This window comes from Colias croceus, chromosome 5 (genome assembly GCF_905220415.1).
Source record: "Colias croceus chromosome 5, ilColCroc2.1".
Classification (NCBI taxonomy): domain Eukaryota; kingdom Metazoa; phylum Arthropoda; class Insecta; order Lepidoptera; family Pieridae; genus Colias; species Colias croceus.
The window spans coordinates 10,625,028-10,646,096 of NC_059541.1; the positions used below are offsets into that span (position 1 = coordinate 10,625,028).

General features: G+C 32.6%; 1 protein-coding gene across 2 annotated transcripts; it reads right to left on the bottom strand.

Moving 5' to 3' along the window:
* Window positions 1-1,731: 1,731 nt before the first annotated feature.
* LOC123692143 (phospholipase D2) lies at window positions 1,732-20,048 on the bottom strand. Of its 2 annotated transcripts, XM_045636824.1 has the most exons (22): window positions 19,846-20,048; window positions 19,496-19,652; window positions 17,725-17,925; window positions 16,284-16,440; window positions 14,939-15,208; window positions 14,494-14,614; window positions 13,865-14,016; window positions 13,185-13,316; window positions 12,810-12,958; window positions 12,003-12,238; window positions 11,200-11,304; window positions 10,734-10,873; window positions 10,075-10,230; window positions 9,385-9,724; window positions 8,815-8,953; window positions 6,446-6,578; window positions 5,426-5,534; window positions 4,909-5,079; window positions 3,806-3,972; window positions 3,352-3,592; window positions 2,745-2,960; window positions 1,732-2,375 (listed from the first exon to the last, which is right to left on the bottom strand). In XM_045636824.1, exons 2-22 carry the CDS (start codon window positions 19,647-19,649, stop codon window positions 2,145-2,147), a joined length of 3,720 nt encoding a protein of 1,239 aa, XP_045492780.1. In that variant the 5' UTR covers window positions 19,650-19,652; window positions 19,846-20,048; the 3' UTR covers window positions 1,732-2,144. The 2 variants fall into 2 exon arrangements, with proteins under 2 accessions (XP_045492780.1, XP_045492782.1); XM_045636826.1 differs by lacking the exon at window positions 19,496-19,652.
* Between the last annotated feature and the right edge of the window lie 1,021 nt (window positions 20,049-21,069).

Consider the following 21,069-nt stretch of genomic DNA (forward strand, 5'->3'; position numbering starts at 1 on the left):
AAAAATAAATTATTTATTGCGTCACAACATTCATGAAATAAATATATTATGTCAAAATAGATCTTTAATTTACTTACAACAAAATCTTCCCATACAAATTAATAATAATACATATCCTTAAAATTATTAGGTTACATAATAAAAATCAAACAAAAAACGAGGTATATTTAGGAATACGATTGCGTTAAATTATTTTCTTATAAATATTAGTAGGTAGCTAATAGCTTTAAATATATATTGTATATGATTGAAATCGAAGAGAATCATGATTTTATGTAAAATCAGTCTTAGTATAAATACAAAGGCACCAAAGGTAATACAAAAATAATTCATACAATAATAGAATCAATCATTATACTACCAGAAATACAATAACAATAAGGAGGTAGGATTTTTTAATACATACTAAAATATTGAGCTTGTGTGAATAAAAGTATTTAAAATATATTGTTAAACATTGACAAGTAAAACAACATATGATTTAATTCATGTATGACGAATAAATTTTATAAATTATTTATTGTGCCTTGAAAAACTGGAATGAACTTTGTATATGAAGAAAATTATTTAGAGATTATTTATTTAGAAATGAAATTCTGTGTAAGACGTCAAGATAAGTTTTAAGAAGGACTTTGTTGTAGTATAATTTTATATTCAATAAGTTTACAGAAAAGGACAATAGGTGAATAATTATTCGTTGTATTTATATGAAAAAATAAATAATATAGATAATTATATTATAGAGGCATTGTTAAAAGAATTAATACTGTTAAATACAATAAAGTCAGGAATGTATAAGCACGGTGGTATAACTGGATAAAAATATTGGAATTGTTTACTACATATTATAGGCGAAATATAATAGTTTTACATTGTATACTGATTCACATATTTTTTGTTTAAATGTGTTTGAGGATTTTAAATTACAACAAAAGTGTACAGCCCCCCTAGCCAAGTGGATTTCTGTTAGCAGAAATCACAAAAATCTAAAAAAAAACTAATGTCAAATAACAATTAAAAAAATAATACACTGGATCAAAAAAATATAATCTCATAATTAATGATCTCTAAAAAAAAATTATTAAGAAATATTACGTTATTATAACATTACGTATAAGGACTACAAACCAAAGGAAAATTATAAAATAAAATAAAGTAGTAAAAATTAAAATTATTTTGAATTGGTACTGGTAACACAAAAACGTGTTTAAAAATTAAAAATATAAATTAATAAAGATTGAAAAGTGGATACACAAATAAAAAGGGCAGTAAGTATCACATTAATCTGTATACGTTACAGCATTAATTATTTTTTTTAAGTTCCATATTTACGATGTTTTCGAAATTAAAATAAATTAAAATTTAATAGCATTTTTAACTGGTGTTTTGACATATTTTATGATAAGTTATCATATGATAATTAATTCATATATGGAATGTGTAAGGGAAGGCACTGCCTTCTGAGATACAGCTAATTACCTAGTTCAGAAGGCAGAGCAATATTGTAATGTTATATTTGAAGTTGCTAATAAATTAGAAAAAATAAAATGTTGTGTGGTTTTATGAAACCACGGTAAAAGTGAAACTGTTCGAACGGTTCCGAACACTGCTTTGTGTAGCGCATGTCGCGTGCCGAGTAGGTATACCTACTGGGCAGCCGCGATACACGCGACATGCGCTACACAGACCAAAAAGTTTGATACGATGTAATAAAAGTTTCACTTTAAAAAAATACGTATTGGAAATTCGCTAGCAAATCAGAACCCGCGTAAGGACGAATTTGGTAAATTTATCGGCAAGTATTTTTACTTATTCCTAGTTTAAAATTAGTCATAGCATCAAATTTTATTATTTTAATTTTATTTGACATATCACTTTATTGGTAAATTATATTTTACAGATAAATTCTATCATGTACATAAATTAAAGCGCAAACATTATTTGTAAGTTATTGGTAAATAATTTAATAACTGCGTTTTGATTGGCTACTAATTCAAACCTATCATAATTATTTATATACAAGCTTTTAGCGCAATAAAAATTACTTTAACACCATTGGTTGAAAATTAACAGCATTTTCATTGGTTCCGTATTTAAATATTTTTCTCTATCAATACTTATTAGTTAACCTTTTTTTATCTAGTTTACGTCCACAAAGAAGTAGGCATCATCCCTTCCATAGACGTATTTCTTGGCGTCAATGTTTCATTGCAAAGGAAATTCAACGGTAAGTCGACCACAAGGCCTTGTATAAGGTCTATTTTCCGATTAGCAAGCGCCGGGTCCTTACGCCATAACGTTTCCGAGTTCTCCTCTTGGTACTTCTTTAGTTCCGCGAATGTGTGCACTGAGTCCGTTGGTATTGTGTGGAATACCTGAAAAAAAGTTAACAATATTGAATAAATTAATAAAGGAATGACTTTTTTTCTTACAAATTCTTGAAATAGGGACTATGTTTTGGTTACTTTAACTCCAAGACCTATTTGAGAAGTCTAAAATCGTGGATACATAATTAAATTATATAAACCATTGTTTCAGCAAGCATTTTCTCTAGAGAATATCCAGTAAGGCATTTTCTAAATATTCCTAAAATAAATAAATTTGAATTTATGTCACCTCTCAAAATTATTCTAACAAAACAATTTAGAATTTTCTTATTAGGCAAAGTTAGCTCACTGATAACTAAACTTACCACTAATAATATTTAATATACAAAAAAAAAAAAAAATATCTTAAAAACGTACCTCTTCATAAACATCAGTGTTCCGCTTCGAAGTACCCTTCCACACATCAATATAGAACTGTTCCGCACACGGGTCGTCCAAATTGACCCCCACTCTGTTGGGGTCCTCGTCCATGAGCCCCAAATGTTCTCTGAACAACCTCTTTCTGAGCCCTCCAGCTACTTTGCCCACGGGGAACGGTTTGCCGTTCATGATACCGTCTTCGAAGGTTTCGTCCTGGAAATTTGGATTGAATTTTTTTTTGAGAAAGTTCTGTCTAAATTTTGATGTATGGGATACTTTTATCAAAATTTTTACGGAAATAGGAAATAAAATAGCATCAGTATAAATCCATTTTAAATAAAACCCGAAATATAAAACAAAACAATATCTTGAAGTTACTCTTGTAATAGTGTTAATTAAGAAGTTTTTGCACTTATATAGTAAGTGGCATTACATTGCTAACACTAACACTATTTTGGTCTAATAGGCATTTGTCTATGACAGGGTCTGCGTATTGTGTGAAAACTGGGTGAAAAAACAAAAACACATAATCTGCTGCATACAAAATCACACTTCTTAATTCAATTTAGCAAAAACAGAAGAAAGCCTTATACACTTTTCTTACCTGCAGTATAACAGCAATTTCCGAATCCCGTTTCCCGACCATAGACCGATCGTTGATATTAGCGCTGCCACAGATAATATATCGATCATCAGCGATCAATAATTTAGAGTGCACATACACTAGTTCTGTTAATGGTTCTCCATCTAATATGGTGTGTGTGCGCAAACCGTGGAACGTTATGTACTCGCTCGGGTCTGGGAGACCCGCTTCGTACAACCGGGTAAGAATAGCCTCGCGACTCCTGGAATGGTCGAGAAATATTAATATTAATAAAAAAGACGTGTTGCACTCGGGGACTGCCGCGGTAAAGCTATTGCATGCTATGCCTTCAAGCCACACCTCCGCCCGTCGGAGTGGGGAGCGTGAGGTTTTTTCGTTACGGAATTTCTCGATTCAGTCCCCGCGCTCAAGGCCCGCGATAGAAGCTATGCAATAGCTTACTAAAATTCCTCACCTGCAGATGCTCTGATAGTTCCAGTGTGTGACTGCGTGCAGCGAAGTGCCGGTAGCTCCACCCACTTCACCCTCGAACCCAGGAAGGAGTGGCATCACCACGTATACGCGGAATATTTCCTTGGCTCGAAACGCACGCATAATGCGGTTGAAGAGCGCTTCGCCGATCTGGAAAAGAAATGAAAAATGCCTTAAAATAAAACAGAACTCAATGAAAATTTGTAGTTTTTGCAAGCACTTTAAAGAATGATTCACGCTACATTGGGGAAAGACCGTGCCACAGTCGAATCAACCTTCGAAGATTTTTTGATTATGTCCATGAAAATTTCTAGGATTTTTTATTTATTTTAATAGTGTCATTAAGTTTGGTACCAAATTCATATAAAGTAATAATAATTCACTAATTATTATTAAATTCTTGTTTAGACTGTCACTCAATGTTCTTCCACGCACTAAGTACATACGGTACCGGCGACCCGTCCCGTAGTTACTTGCCAACTATCTCCCGCGTATAAATGTTTAAAATTTTCGTCATCATTAAAATAACAGTCTAAACTTTTAAGATTCATTTTCACACACAGCTGTAATAAACTGTACTTATTTAAAATAGTGGGTAGCTATATAATTTTATTCATATATAAAAAAAAAATTTAGCTAGCATTACATCACTAATTTATCTGTTTATTTATTTATTTATTTATTAAAAAGGTTCATCACCAGTTGTTACATATGTATCATTCTCGTTAAATAGTAACAATAGGATTTACACATTATTATGCACAACTATTACAGATGAACACTACATTCACAAAAATTAATAATAAATTAGGCGATATCTACATACAATACAAATTAAACAAAAATGAAATGTGTGTGCTCTTAACATTAAAGAATTCTGATTAACTACAGCAGGCAATATTAAAAAAAGTTATTACATTTAACCTATAAATTACGGACATACTGACAATAATTATATTATGTAAATTTGAAAAAGAATTAAGTCATAATGTTAAGCATTGCTTTCCGAAACTTATAGAGGGAGTCTGATAGTATTTAGTAATCTATATTAAAAAAAAAAAAAAAAAAAAATAAATGAACACATACCTGATTCCTAACAATAGGATTGGTCCTGGACAACGTGATGAAGAACTGATTCTCAATGTATATGTAATGCTGGGCCCTTGTTATTGTGTCCACGTATGCTTCATGTATACTTTGTTCCACTGTATCCGGGTCTAGGAAGCCGCAAGACCAGCTTGAAACGCTGCGAAGTACCTGGGAAAACGATATACATATGTATTATAGATATATTAGACAGTCATTTATGGTGTCATTTATGGTGTCAGTGTCGGTAATATACGCTATATACATATACTTTGGTGATATCACTGTTTGCCAAATATAGAGATAGACGATTATTATTACATATAATCTAAGACTAATAGAAGATAATGGAAGATCATCATCATTATCATAAGTGCTAAAATAAAGAGAAAAGTAGACAGTATGATATTTTCAACTACATCAAGGTTGGCTGGATCGAAGATCATACGCAATAGTATGTGTTTGTAACGATATAGTACACAATAGGCAAAAATTAATGACTCCTGAAAAAACTTACTTGACAAGAAACATTGGTGATATCGATGCTGAGAAGTTCATACAGGTCAGGAAGGGGTTTTATATCCGTGTAGGTTTTCGGCAGAAGATACGGGTAATTGCTGTTTTGCCTGTAAACAATAATTTATATAAAAATTTATATTAAAAATAATAACTATTAATTTTTTTTAATTGTGTACCACATGAAGATGTGATAAAGCATCAGAAGAACATTTCAGAAATCTTACGTATGCAAATAATGGAGCACAATTATAATTATTGTGAAGTCCTAACACTCACATATACATATTTATTGTAATTTATTCAATAAACTGGTCCGATTTGAAAAAATCTTTCGGTGTTAGATAGCCCATTTACCGAGGGAGGGCTATAAGGCTATATATCATCACGCTAAGATCAACAGGAGAAGAGCAATGCGGGTGAAACCACGGGGAACAGCTAGTAAATAGATAAATAGTCATCACAAATACCGAAGCAAACGTTCAAAACAATAAATAAATATAATGTGAGAGACCACCTATAAATACGTAAAAAACCGGCTGCTAGCTAAGGCCTCTCCAAATTAACCCTAACGATTTCCCTCCCTTTTATATCCTTCTCCTTTCCTGAGGACAGCAACACATCCACTTCCCAGTGGAGAAGATGCTTATGGGCGGCGTGTATCGCTTAACGTGATGCGTCTGCTCGTTTGCTATCCTATACCATAAAATATAATGTGTTTATAATTACCTATTGAGGTACATATGGAGGAGACACCACAAACAAAATCTGTGCGCTGTTTTTTGCTCTAAGTTTTAAAAATTATTTTCTAGTTAGGTACTTACCGATGAAAGTTATTCCTTTGCACTTTTCCGTATTATTTGTGCAATATCGTAACACACACACGAAGGCATATTTGATGCGTTTCACTTTAAAACAAATCAAAAATGAGCGTGCAGTTACGCCATATGGCGTATGTTGAGCGGAACATAAGTGATGTAGGCGGTGTCGTCTCCGTATAATATTATCTCAATGTAATTACCTAGCTTTCTCCAATTTAATAGCATTCCACCGTTGCACAAAATGCCTGGCCACATCCCTGGCGGCCGCCCCGCCGAGCATCAGCCCCACGTCGTGCCACGGCATGCGTGGGGTGGTACAACGGTCTACTAGATCTGCGGAAAATTACATAATATTTTCAATTATTGTTATATAACGAAGTATATACATAGATATATATTATTTGTAATTAATTATTTTTTTAGTAATTTAAGTAGTTGTTAAGTGTGTGTAACTTGTGGCAATATTTTTTTTTTCTTTCTTCTATATGTTGACAAGTTTTCATAAAGTATAAGTTAAGTTTAAGCACTGGCAATACTATCAGGCGAGAACAATAATTTATGTTCAGAAGCAAATTCAACTAAACAAAATTCACTTTCCTTTATATGTGGTGTAACTAATACGATTTATTTACGTATAATATAGATTTCAATTGTTCGACAATATATTACTAACATTTACAATGAAAAATAAATTTGATGAATAAATGATGTTTCTTAAAATTGTATGAATGCGTAACATTTTTTTTAAGTACTATATCTTTATTACTATACTTTAATTTAAAAGAAATATTACTATCCTTCTAAACATCTATTGATGTAACATTTCAAACAATATTTTCTTTACATATTTCAATCTTTATATTGAAACTTGGAACACAAAACCTGTAACTACGAATTATTTTACAATACTACACTCACCGGCACGGAATCTTGGCCACTTACAAATTTGCCGATAAAAAAAGTTTGAAGTGTTTTTCACGATTTTTTTGTATGCAGATATGTTAACATATTATTTGTTTAATTTTATGGTAAGAAATCATTGAGTTTGAGAATAATCTTTTACCACTTTTGAAGAGTTATTCGAAATTTGTGATTTGTGCGGTTAAGCCGAAGTTACGAATTGTTCGTTTTAAACTTTTTTCGATATCTTTTATGCCGTTTAAGTTATTGTTATTGTTGTACTGTAGTCAATGATCATAACAAACAATTAAAAATGCCATTAACATCTGAACAACCTACTCAGGCCATCACAATGTTAGACCAATGACTGCCGCAACGTAAAGTACCTAATGTACAGTACGTACCTCGTTCAGCGATGCACTATGCATGGAGAAGATACCAGGAGACTGGCAGCCACATGTGCAGACCAGGAAATGAAGGTGTGAGGTGCACATCAGCTCGAGAAGACCCGTTTATTGTTCGAGAGATACTCAGAAATGGCTTTCTGACAGTTTTTAGGATACGCCACCGGCTCTAAAACACCAGGATAATAAATGTGAGTGAGCAATCGGTGAGAAGACTAATGAAAGAAGTTAATTTGAAGGTTTTCAGACCAGCACGCCGTCCAGAACTCCTCAGACATCACAGAGAAGCACGTCTTCGTTTTGCACGAGAACATGAAAACTGGACCCACAGCCAGTGCGCTCGTGAGGTGTTCACAGATGGCTGCTAAGGCACTTTACGAGCTTCTGATAGCCAACAGTCAGTATAGAGGAGACGAGAAGAGAGGTTTTCACACATCACCACACTCAAAATGCGATTTTTCATGGAGGGTCAATAATGGTATGGGGAGGTATAAGTTTCGATGCTCGCACGGAGTTATTTATCGTAGATAATGGCTTAAATTTGATCAGGTACATCGAGGAAATTCTCCAGGAACATTTTCAGCCCTATTACAGGTTTATCAGTGAAGAAAATTTGCTACTTATACACTATAACGCACGTCCGCGTGTCGTACGATACGTATAAGAGTACCTTCAAGAGGTTATTATTGAAAAATTGGAGTGGCCAGCTCGTAGCCCGGATCTTAATCCAATAGAACACATCTGGGACATGCTTAAAAGAAACATAAAGTTCGATTCCAACCCAGCACTAATGTTAGATGAGCTTAGAAATACAGCTGGGGCCGTTTGGTACACTATAGCTCAAGTGGTCTCCAAAAATGTCTTCTAGAGTATGCCAGACTGGATGCAAACAGTGTTTAAGGCAAGAGAAGGAAACACCCTTTATTAAAAAGTTCAATTTTTTTTATGGAAACGTTCTTTCTAATTTTTTAGCATTTTTTAAGAAATCATTTAAATTTCACAGGAAAAGCGTAAATTCTTGTTTAATTCATATCTACTCGGTAGTACTTCTTATTAACTTCCAATTATTACTAAAAGTTAGTAAAAACATTAAAGTAACTAGTTTTGATTAAATTTTTATTGAATTTTGTAGTAGAAAAGAAATAGTGTTATTTTACGCAAAAATTTGCAGTGGCCAAGATTCCGTGCCGGTGAGTGTATTTTAAATATTAAATAACAATATAATATTTTAACGTCGCCTATTTGATGATAAATCTATAACTTACCCACAAACGGTGAGTCCAAATTGTTGAAATCCTTAACAATAAAATTAACATAGTCCTTCCCGATCCACAGTTTTGAGTTCCCCTCCACTCCTTCTAGAACTTTCTTTGTAGTCTCTGTTATTACACGACCTTCAACCACCTGAAATAATAGTAAAATGAATTAAATGTTTTGTATAAACAAATGAATGATTGTAATTTTGACTTTTAAATGTTGATTTCAATTATTTTATTTGAATTTATATTTCATACGCACACACGCACGCACTCACACACACACACATACACACAACTCATTCCTCCTTAATTAATGTTTGTTAGCTTCCCTAGCATTTTTATATTCCGACTAGCTTTCCGCCGGCGGCTCCACCCGCGGTTTCAAAGAAAACCTCGCATAGTTCCCGTTCCCATCGAATTATCGGGATAAAACCTATCCTATTTTACTCGTGGATAATGTAGCTTTCGAATTGTGAAATAATTTTTAAAATCGGTCCAGTAGTTTATGAGCCAAACAAACAAACAAAGTTTTCCTTTTTATAATATTAGTGTAGATTAAATATATAGTTCACTTACCTCAGCCAACGGCGCGGGCTCATCACACCTCTTAATATTAATACCCAACGCGTCCGTCAGCAGTACTTCATCATTCGACCTCGCATACTTTTCCGCCTTTTTCCGTTCCGTATCGTCAAACTTTTGTTCATTTCTTTCCTCTTCATATGGCGGGTAAATAATTCCGATAATTTCCTTCCCCCTATCTGTTAGTTTATCTAGAACGTTCCTTTTATCGTCCTTATCGAGGGTAGTTATTAGTAAATGGTCTCCCGGTTCTAGGACTGGTAAATCTGGATTTGTTACGTTTTCCGTTTCTGTCTGTTGTGTTTGTGGGTCTGGTTCTTCTTCTTGAATTACACTAGAATCAGTTTTGTCTTATTTATGACACATCTTTGAAAAAAAAACTCGTAACGAATCGCTAATTTGTTCACACAATATTATGCATTAGTGAACAACTAGATACACGCTCGAAAATTGTCCACAGCTAAACTCTGCTATTAGTATATTGGGCAGAGTTTTCTTATGAGCGATTTTGAACTTTATTACCACAAAATAAGATGTTAATTTGAATTAATGTTAATGTACACTTATTTACAAAGCCACACGATTAAAATTCTAACTTTTATTGTAGTTTTATGCACTTCTATTTTAGAAAGAGTGATTAAAAATGCAAATAAAATAAATATAGTAAATAAACACAAAACTCACTCAGTATACCCAATAACCAACTCTTTAGTGGATCTAGCCAACTCAATCGCCGGTCCATCGTACAAATGCACTTGACCAGCGCCCGGCGAACTTGAGGTTTTTTTCTTTGATCTTATAGATGTTTTTGGGTGTGATATGTTGCCGAGGTCTGTTAATCTGAAATGTAAAATGGACTTTATTGCTTTGTACATATGGTTGTAATCAATTCAGCAATAAATTAATATGTAATAGGTTGACATTTTTGTGTCAAGATGTGCTAGTCAGTATAAGAAAAGTATAATTCTGTGAATGTATAGATATATACCTAGATAGTTCTTTAAAAAAATGTTCATAAGTGTAAGTTAAAATATGATTTTAATACTACTTCTATACTAGTCTGTCAGTTAGTATGGTGTGACAATATAGCGGTGAATCGATCTTATTCTTAGTTTAATCGCATAGTATAGACTATCACTACTGTCTCCTTAGTATAAAACAAAGTCGCCTTCTCTGTCCCTATGTATGCTTAAATATTTAAATCTAAGCAACGGATTTTGATTCGGTTTTTTAATAGATAAGAGGGATTCTCGGAGAAGGTTTTAGTATATATTTTATTAGGTCTTAGACAAAGCGGGCGAAGCCGCGGGCGGAAGGCTAGTTTAGAATAAAAAAATAAATACCTATGCTTATGATCGTCCCAGCGTCCATAGCACAGATCGATGCCTCCTAAAAACGCGACACTTTGGTCCACACATACAATTTTCTCATGATGTGCCCAAAAGAATACACCTACTTTGGCGTGATCTGGGTGACGGAATACCTGTGAAGATTTATTAATTAATGTTAAATTTTAATGTGGCCTGTTGAGAGATAAATAACACTAGTTATGTTTAAAAATTTCCCAATACATACTTTTCACGTAGTAGATAAAAAATGTCACGCGACAAATGGAACATTTTAGGATCACTTTAGTAAATGGTGTACACAATAATACATGGGTGTCAAAAACCCAATTATTATCAAATTCAAAATTTATTTATTTTTCACAAATTTTTACAATAATAATTAATTGGGTTTTTGAATACAAATATGTATTTATTAGTCTATACTTTTAGCAGTCTCAAAATAAAATTGAATTCACCTTACCTTAATATTCTCGCTGGCCAGTCGACTTTTACTGTAGAAACTGTTTATACCGAGCGCCATTTCTACTTCTTTGTACAGCATTATAAATATTTTCACACCTTGCGCCTGTAAAACAAATATTCAATTGAAATTATAATATAACTTACATATTATAACCATGGCTGGTTATTGCATTCATAATATGAATTTGCCAGTCTGTTTAATTCAATGTGTGAAACTGTCCGGAAATAGGAGGTAATACGGGCCCTGATGTAGGTTTAGCTCTCGCTGAAAATATTTCTGATAGCTTAATTTAAAAGTTTTTGATGTAAATTTCATATTTCAAAATTTACTGATAGGTTCAACAGAATATCTATCTTTCATTCCTTACCGCTTTCCGCCACAGAATCAGCCACAGAGAAACGACAAACCATTTTTAAATACCTATTATTCGGTTCTTACTGCTTTCCGCTTCAACAATGTATCCAGCCTCCAATAATCTCCATTTAAAGCTGGTCTCTTCATATATATCTCGGGGCTCAGCCACCAGTCAGCTATGAAGATCTCTTCTCTAGCTATCTCCATAACATCAGCCACAGAGAAACGACAAACCATTTTTAAATACCTATTATTCGGTTCTTACCGCTTTCCGCTTCAACAATGTATCCAGCCTCCAATAATCTCCATTTAGAGCTGGTCTCTTCATATATATCTCGGGGCTCAGCCACCAGTCAGCTATGAAGATCTCTTCTCTAGCTATCTCCATAACATCAGCCACAGAGAAACGACAAACCATTTTTAAATACCTATTATTAGGTTCTTACCGCTTTCCGCTTCAACAATGTATCCAGCCTCCAATAATCTCCATTTAGAGCTGGTCTCTTCATATATATTTCTGGACTCAGCCACCAGTCAGCTATGAAGATCTCCTCTCTGGCTAGCTCCATAGCATCAGCTACGGCAGAGAGATAAGGCGAGCCATCCACGAACATAGCCACCGGGGTGGACGGTCGGGGGGGAGCGAATGAATGGTGGACGTTTGGGTAGGTGAAGTCACGGGCTGAAATAGAATACTTTTAATACTACTAACTTACACAAGGAACATATTTATTTAAAAAGTTGCGGCTTTGTACAGAAAATTGAAATATCTTAAAATATTTAACAAAAATCTTGTGGAGCGAACTATCAGGTAAATTTGACAATTTATTCTTATTGACAATCAATTCTGTACTTATTACCGTGTACATGTTATGTGAAATGTGGAATTCTGTTTTTTTTTATTTTATCTATATTTTTTACACATCTAAATTCAAAATAATTTCAAATCTTATCTTTGAAATTTTAAATTTCCAACTACGCGAATTGGTTCGTCTTTATGCTATGAATCCACTCCTAGCTCTTAAATCATTATTTAAACAATTTGGAACTTTATACAAAACCGCTAAGGATCAAATTCTCAACTCACCACGCCACCTGACACATACCTGCATCATTCAAATTTGAACCTTATTCCCTACAAATTAACATCGAAATCCGGTCTGGTTAGACACTTCCTACATCTAAATGATAACTCAACCTAATGAATTTTGAACCTTATTCCTCTATATCTAAGAATCAAATTCCCAACTCACCAGACTGGTTAGCAACAGTCTTCAAGTAATGCATCCACTCCTTGCTTTTCCGTTTCGTCCAACACTTTATAACGAGCTGTCTGTGTTGATTGAGTATTTGTAGTCCATTGCTAAGTCCCGTGGAGTACATACCGCTAGATACTTCGAAACTGTGGAAAAAATATTTATTTTCTTTATTTATAATAAAAGAATAATAATTTATAATTCACATCCAAAAATACTCACTTTTCCAGGAAAACTGTAAAACATTAATTAATCATAAATATTTGTCACAGACCACATAATTTACGAATTAAAAATTATGCTATATTTCCATTTTTTTTGGTAATACCCACAAAATATGGAAAAAAAATTAAAACCTATTAAAAAGCTCACCCTTGATCAAACAGCATGACACCTTTAACAACACCATCGCTGGGTCTGATATACCCGAAGAAGGTGTCTTTCACAAATAACCATCTCTCTTGCCACTTAGCACATACAAGACCAGTACAGAAGTAATTGCATCTGAAATACATTTCCAAACTAAATATAAACACTGATTGTTACCATAAATTCGAATTTGTGAGGATGTTACTTTCGCGAATACAGTAAGATAAGCAGCGGGTAAGATTGCGAAGTCATAGGTGAAAATAAGTTCAATTAATGAAAAAAAAAGAATCTAATGAATTAAAATTTGTTAGTGACGGTATAAAGGTGTATTGGACGTTGGAATAATATGGTCCAGTCCATCAAAAATAGATGAAGGTATATGTGTAATATTAACATTAGTATGGTATGTGTGTATAGTTTTAATAGATATGCCACGGCTTCACCCCCGTTTTTAAAGAAAAATCCGTATAGTTACCGTTTCCGTGGTATTTGCGGGATAAAAGTAGCCTATGTGTTAGTTTGCAGCTACCTACACATCAAACTTCATTGTAATTCGTTCAGTAGTATTTGCGTGAAAGAGTAACAAACATCCATCCTCACAAACTTTCGCATTTATAATATTAGTAGGATTGAAAACACAGTGTGGTTAAATTTTAATATCTGAAATGATCTCAAGGTCTCACCGCACACACACCATGTTGCCGAGCAGCCCGCAGCAGTTGCAGCCCGCCTGCCCGGGCCGAGTGGACCCTGTCCTTTTTTCTATCATACCCTCCTTGCCTTTTGACCCTAGTTCCGATATGAACGACATTTGTGATACCTCTAGAAATTCCACCTGCAATTAGATGCTATTTCTTGATCTGGCATGGAAAGGGAAGTGGAGAAATATGTTTTAGACGTGTTATGTTAATTTAAATGTCAGTAAGCGGTCTACTTCTTGACAATACCATTTGGAAAGTGTATTATGATGGGAAGAATGAGAAATTCCCGTTGTGCCTGTGATTTGGAGACGATCTTTTTTATAACTCTGAGATTAATAGAATTTGTTATAAGGTAAATCTTTTAGGTGATCAAATTTTCTTTCTGTTGGAACCTATACTTTTTATAAGAGTTTTATCTGTTTGACAATCCGTGTACAGATCAGTTAGGGTAAGATTATTGTTATAAATTTCATAAAACGTAATATATAATAGTTCAATAACATTCATATTGCGAGATCAATTGATCTACATCATTTTCCGTACATCGATTACCGAACAGTTTATCCTACCACAAATAAATACCTATAATAGTACATAATCAAATGACTCACAGTCTCATGGTGGTTCCTATAAATAGATATGTTGAGCAAGTTGTATAAGTACTCCTCCAGTTGTTTCATACGCAGTTGAATGCCTTCGTATGTGATCATCACTTCGGGCTTACGGGGAAATCTGTTATCGATAATTATCATGTTCAGTAATTATCAATAGCTTATATATATATATGGATTATAATGTATAAGGCATGCTTATTGTATGGTAGGAACTTTCCTATTGATTTAACTATATTTTTGATTTAAGTTTGAATTACTTTAAAATGCCAAAAAGATGAGATAATTACACATGAATTATACTTTCCTGAATATGCATTATCTTTTTTTTTTCAAGTGTTTGACATCTTTGGTTAAATTTTCATGAGTTATAATATCATCAAAGAAGGAAAAGAAGTAAAAATCAAACACATGAATATTATTTTAGGAAAATATAAAATTTTACCTAGGTAATGCGCCTTTCCGCTTTCTAGGCTTAGGTTCCCGCCGCTTCGGGTTGCTCCCCGGCAGCGCTTCGAGCGCCATCCTTTCAGCCTTCTCTTCTGTATCTACCGTGTTCTTGAAACTCGCCCGTCTAGTTTTATGCGCTTTAGTGGGAAACGGGATTTTCAGCGATGTCCTATAAAGCGCTAATTGTTGGTGTAGGTATAATATGTGTTTATATCGCTTTTTGATTGTCCATTTGAAATCCCCGTGCTGTAGGTTTATTGTATACCTAGATTGAGACATATGGTTATAAATGGATATGTTAAATATGTATTATGTAATCTACACTAATATTATAAAGAGGAAAACTTTGTTTGATTGTAATGAATAGGCTCATAAACTACTGGACCGATTTTAAAAATTCTTTCACCATTCGAAAGCTACTTTATCCACGAGTAATATAGGCTATATAATTTATTATAAGACCAACAGGAGCGGAGCCACGCGGGTGAAACCGCGCGGCACAGCTAGTTAATAATAATTCGACTAAATGGGTATAATGAGAGCCGTAGCCGTTTTGGGAATGTTGGTTCATTAAGCTGCCATTACAACATTTGTACACAGTACACAGTTTGACGTCATAGTGACGTCTATTTGCGGGTATGTTTTAATCTTGTGTGAATTGAAATGGGATAAATTAGGGTTCCGTACACCCATGTTTACGTTTTTAGTAAACTTATTAACTTAAACGAGAAATTTTCTATATACTTTTTGTTATGTAATGTTCATTTTTATTTAATAGGTTAATGTCTAATTCGACTATTTTATCTATACTATCTTCTAGTATCTAACTTATCTTTTTATTGATCTTCGCAAATCTATATAATAACAATAATTTACATACAAATCTACGTCAGTCTTAGCAAAAAAAAACTATATACCACTGCAGTATATGACAAATGAAAAAGTATGAGGTATTGTTTGCTAACAATATTATCAGTTTTTACAAAATAATTATGTGCGTCATATGATTGTCTAAACGTAATTAGGTACGTATTCTGATTTCTGTTTGACATAATGCGTACATTTACGTAAATCACATGTTTAAAAATAAAAACTTAAATGTTAGACCGAGCTCTTATACTAAAAAAAATAATTGAACTAGGTATTAATTACACTACATATATTATTAAATAAACAACATACTTTTAGAAAATTTGTAAATTGTTCATTTCTGTGTACATCCCTTTCATATAATTAAACCAATCTATTTCTGACCCTATTCGAGAGAAAAATATTAATTAATAAATAATTCTTAGAACACTTTACAATATTATAAAATTAGTTTTGTTTATAAAACTCACAAGTTAGGATTCAATAGGTGTGTCGTAACGCTTCTCTCGTTCTCCACGAATCTGACCTTTATTTCAACACCCGGAATGAACACTTTTCTGTGCACCGATTTGAATTTTATTGGCGGCGCGTGTATACTTCTGTACGGTACGGATTTCGCTAGCGGCGCTGAAACAAAATAAATAATCTATTTGAGTGTGCGTATTATAAATAAAAACATCCTGAATTCTTTCATATTTCTTTAGAAACAATGTTTGCGTAAACTATTTATAATAAACCTAGAATAGAAATAAGTATGCAATTATTAATGTTTGATGAAGGAAATATATTACAATCTATAATAAAAACATTTTCTTGTTGCAGGTTTCATTCCAGAGGCATGTCAAGAAGTGCCACTTATAGAAGTACTTATTAAAAAACTATTAGGAATATTTGAACGTGTTTCACTTAATTAATTATTATTGTTAAAGAAACATTTCATATCTTATCTTTTTATCAACATAACAAAAGCTTTTAGAATGAATCATTAAGAAAGATAATAATTAAAAATACACATGACTGAGGTACTTATACCTTATCATAAGGTCTTTACTCCTTGACATTACAATATAGATACAAAAATTGAGAAAATTTTCTGATTTTTGGAAAATCAGTTAAAAATAGAAGCGATACTTTACAGAACAGAAACCTAAAAGTGCAGTAAAATAAATTCCTATTTTTTTTTATTCGCGTTTTTTGGCGGGAACTATACTGATTTGATATACTTATTTCATAATATTATTTCATGGTTAGTAATTTATGTAATATTATTTGTCGGCGTCTCTGTTTTTATCTACTAGATATATCTAAAGCTAAATGGTGACTTCAAATATCTAATCTTGAGTCAGTAATGTAAACACTCATATAATCATTTTGAAAGATGATGAATCATTAAATTGAATTGAATACAAGAAAATTTTAAATGAAGATGTCCTTAATTGGTTCATATTATGCCCTATATAAAAACAAGGCAAATATGTATAATTTGTTGCAGATAATAAGTTTTACTAAATATGTAAGTATGTACTAGAATATCTACGAAAAAAAATAGTACTCTTCCTCATTGAGATTAAAATTGTGTTGTCGCAGGCTAAACGGCAGTATATACAGCAACATTAAAATTGGTGGCGTTGCCACACCGACGCCATGTTGGGTAAATACTAAATACCAAGAAGCTTAGTAAATACCCATCATTTCAATAGTACGTACGCTGGCGAGGTTACCATGGCGACTTAGTGAGGCAGAGCTCTTATTTTATGATAATAAATATCGTTCATTTAAACTCCAAAAATTATTATTAACAAACTACACATACACACATACGTTTGTTTTTTACTTCATCAATGATTTAAATAAATATTAAACTAAATTTGTTTATAATAAAAATAAAGGTTGTATTTGATAAAATCGTACCTGAAGCATCCGTTTCCTCTTTACACTTATCTATTTCAATTACTGACAGAGATTCTGGCACAGCGAGACATTCGTCAAAATCTGAATCCAGGCCTGGTGTTAATGAGTCCAATGTTTGAAATACTCCTTGAAGACAATCACCGGGGGTGGAAGGGGTCGGTGTTTCCATAGCTTGGTTTGTGTAACCGTATAGTTCTTCATCTGGAAACAAAATTGTATTTTTTATGGATGGTGATGTTATTAATATGACCAGGACTGGCTAGTTTCCAATGTGGCTGTTTGCTACTATGGTTTAATGATGGTAAAGAATAAAACGATGTCATGATGATTCTAAGGCGCTATTTAAGAAGTCTAATTTTATTAATTGAATTATTTAATTTATTGGTATTAAATTGTTATACCCAAAAACAGTTCTTTTAATGAATATAAGTTTTAAAACCACCAATATTAATAAGAGACAGAGTAATAAATGGGTATAAATACTATTTATTATAATTATTCCTATACACTATAAAAAATCAACTGCATTTATAAGGTGCAAACATATTATATTGTGTTTTCTTATGTATAATGATTTTGCATCTGTCTAAGGAAGTAAATTTTTTTAGAGAAAAAGTTTGCAAGGCCTAATCAGTCATGAGATTTTGGCCCTGCAATAGGTAGGAACTTTTTGTTGAATAAAATTAATTGTAGGATGTAAAAAAATATTAACAAAACTAAACAACATGACAGAAATGTAAAAGAAATATATAAAATGGCGTTTAATTGTTTGTTAGTGAATTTATTCTCAATCTTATCTTGCAATATGTAAATAATATTTAAACAGAGATTGAAAAAAAGTAGGACAGGCAATCGCAAATCATCACTATCTGTATTCTGTATATAGCATATCAGTTTTTATCACATGGAAAAATTGAAATTGTTTTTATTAGTTAACGATGATGAAATTTTTTGGCAAATGTTTAAAATATTATTATTTAAATACTAGCTTACCGCCTGCGGCCTCGCCCGCGTTTTCAAAGAAAAAGCAGCATAGTTCCCGTTCCCGTGGGATTTCCGGGATAAAAGCTAGCCTAAGTTGCTCAGTGAAGATGAAGCTTTCTAATGGTGAAAGATTTTTTGAAATCGGTCCAGTAATTTATGCGTGAAAACCATACATACATAGTTACAAACCTTTCCTCTTTATAGTATTAGTATAGAAGTATAGATTACAAAGTTTTTTATAAGACAGGTGAACCAGAATAAAATAACTAAGAAACTGTATATAAAGTTAATCAGTCAATGATGATGATATTTATTCTATTTATGCAGCTTAACTTGATTTTATTTCCAGCTATCTATACAGGAATCTTGGTGTCTAATTCTTATTACTTAGAATTACATTATTTAAGGCTGTTTTACAATATGCAATGAAAATAATAATATTTGTTGAGGCAGCAGTACTGTAAAAAATGTAAAATAGTCTGTGAAGCATATATGTATAATATAAAAGAAAACCTCAGTGGAGTTATGATGAATTGGCATAATGGTTAGCGAGGCATAATTATTTTTAGTTACAACAGTAATACATAACCTACTATAAAGAAAATTATTGACTAACAAGTACAAAAAACCTGGTTGTTATGAATTTACAAACGCAAAGACTATTAGTAACAACAACATATATCTCCAAATAAGCCTGGCTAAAGCCATACTTCCTGAAAAAAATCCATTCCGCCAGATGTTTCACACAAACACATAACTGATAACACTAAACCACTTCACACACTACCTCGCTTGATAAGATTATGGAAACTAAGAGTTAAATCTTTCCGTTCCATAGGCCCGTTGACACTGACACCAGAACGACCACTTGTTCTTCTGTATGGGTACTGATTCGCGACGTTCTGGTCATTACACAGCACGTATCTAATACTGGGGTACATAATCTATAGTAGATAAGATAACAAGCATCGATTTCAGTCGTTGAACGACCTCCTATACGGTAGTGTCGCTAAATAACGCAGAAATAACCATTAATTGAAAAAAATAATTCAACGTTGGAGACGAGAAGCTATGGTTCATTGAACAAGACTGTTTCAAGGCTTTATTTAAGTCATGCAATTAGAAATTGATACTTACAAAACAATCCTTATTTTAGTCCAGTGCGCTCATCTATTTAGTATAATATAATACATACTGTGAGAGATTTAGTTAAATATGAACTATAAACTTCATTAGATCCCGTGTGAATCATTCAGTTAATTACAATCGCTGCAAGGTCTTTTATAGTATAAAAAACATGAACTATGTAGCCTTTTAAAAGTTTATCTCATTGCCAAGTTTCTACTTCAGAATCAGTCAAAGATCATTGATCAATCATCAATCTGTCATTAACTTTTAATTTGACAGATGGATAAAAATGACGTAATCAAGCAAGTGTTGCAATAAAACGGCTATTTAAAGTTTTAAACCTCCCTCTAATGAATGGCATAGTAAATAGTAAATCACTACATAGTATAAAACAAAGTCGCTTTCTTTGTCCCTATGTCCCTTTGTATGCTTAAATCTTTTAAACTACGCAACGGATTTTAAAGCGGTTTTTTTAATAGATAGTGTGATTCAAGAGGATGGTTTTAGTATGTAATTTATTAAGTTTTGGACAAAGCGGGCGAAGCCGCAGGCGGTAAGCTAGTAAAATATAAAGTCCAATTTTCATTACATATTTTGTAGTAATAATTTAATAAACCACAAAATTTTCTCAACTAATTACCAAAGATTGTTAGTAAAGCGTTATGAAAATGAAATGGTATCTGTAGGGGATGAGAGCACAAGAAAGTCTAGTGTACTATATCACAGGACTATATCGATTTCTATTCCAAAATGTAGAGTTGCGTTGCTTTCTATTAATGTTTGGAACTGCTATGATTTTTTTGAATAGCAGTCCTATGGTTATTTTTTGGAAAAATATCAAGAGCATTCATTGTGCTCCTAAATTCAAGTCTTGAAATATACTTCGATTGAGACATCTGTGAGAATAATAATTATGAATATAAATAAAGTTGTGTTATTTACACCCCTAATTTCTTTTTATTTTTTTCGATCCGTGTGTATTTGGAAAAATATAATACCTAGGTATATGCTAAAAATATTAAAATTTAAAAAAAAATGTTTACCTGAGTGCAGCAACAAGGTAGCAACAAAAATAGAATAACAAATTAGAAATTACAAACCCAATTGTAATTTTTTGAACGCCTGTGTATATTTATTGCAAAATTGTTTGTATGCGATTGTTAGACGAGTTTTGTAAAGGATTGAAGAGATAATAATATTATCGTCTTATTTTTGTCCCGATAGATGTATAAA

What these genes read in the sequence shown, in the direction of transcription:
- LOC123692143 (XM_045636824.1), bottom strand. Translation starts at nt 19,649, where the DNA reads ATGTACCCCAGTATTAGATACGTGCTGTGTAATGACCAGAACGTCGCG. An exon ending in AGAGGAAACGGATGCTTCAG is followed by an intron (nt 16,441 to 17,724) that starts GTACGATTTTAT and finishes ATTTTGTTTCAG; the next exon opens with CGCCGCTAGCGAAATCCGTA. An exon ending in AAATTGCTGTTATACTGCAG is followed by an intron (nt 2,961 to 3,351) that starts GTAAGAAAAGTG and finishes CCAAATTTCCAG; the next exon opens with GACGAAACCTTCGAAGACGG.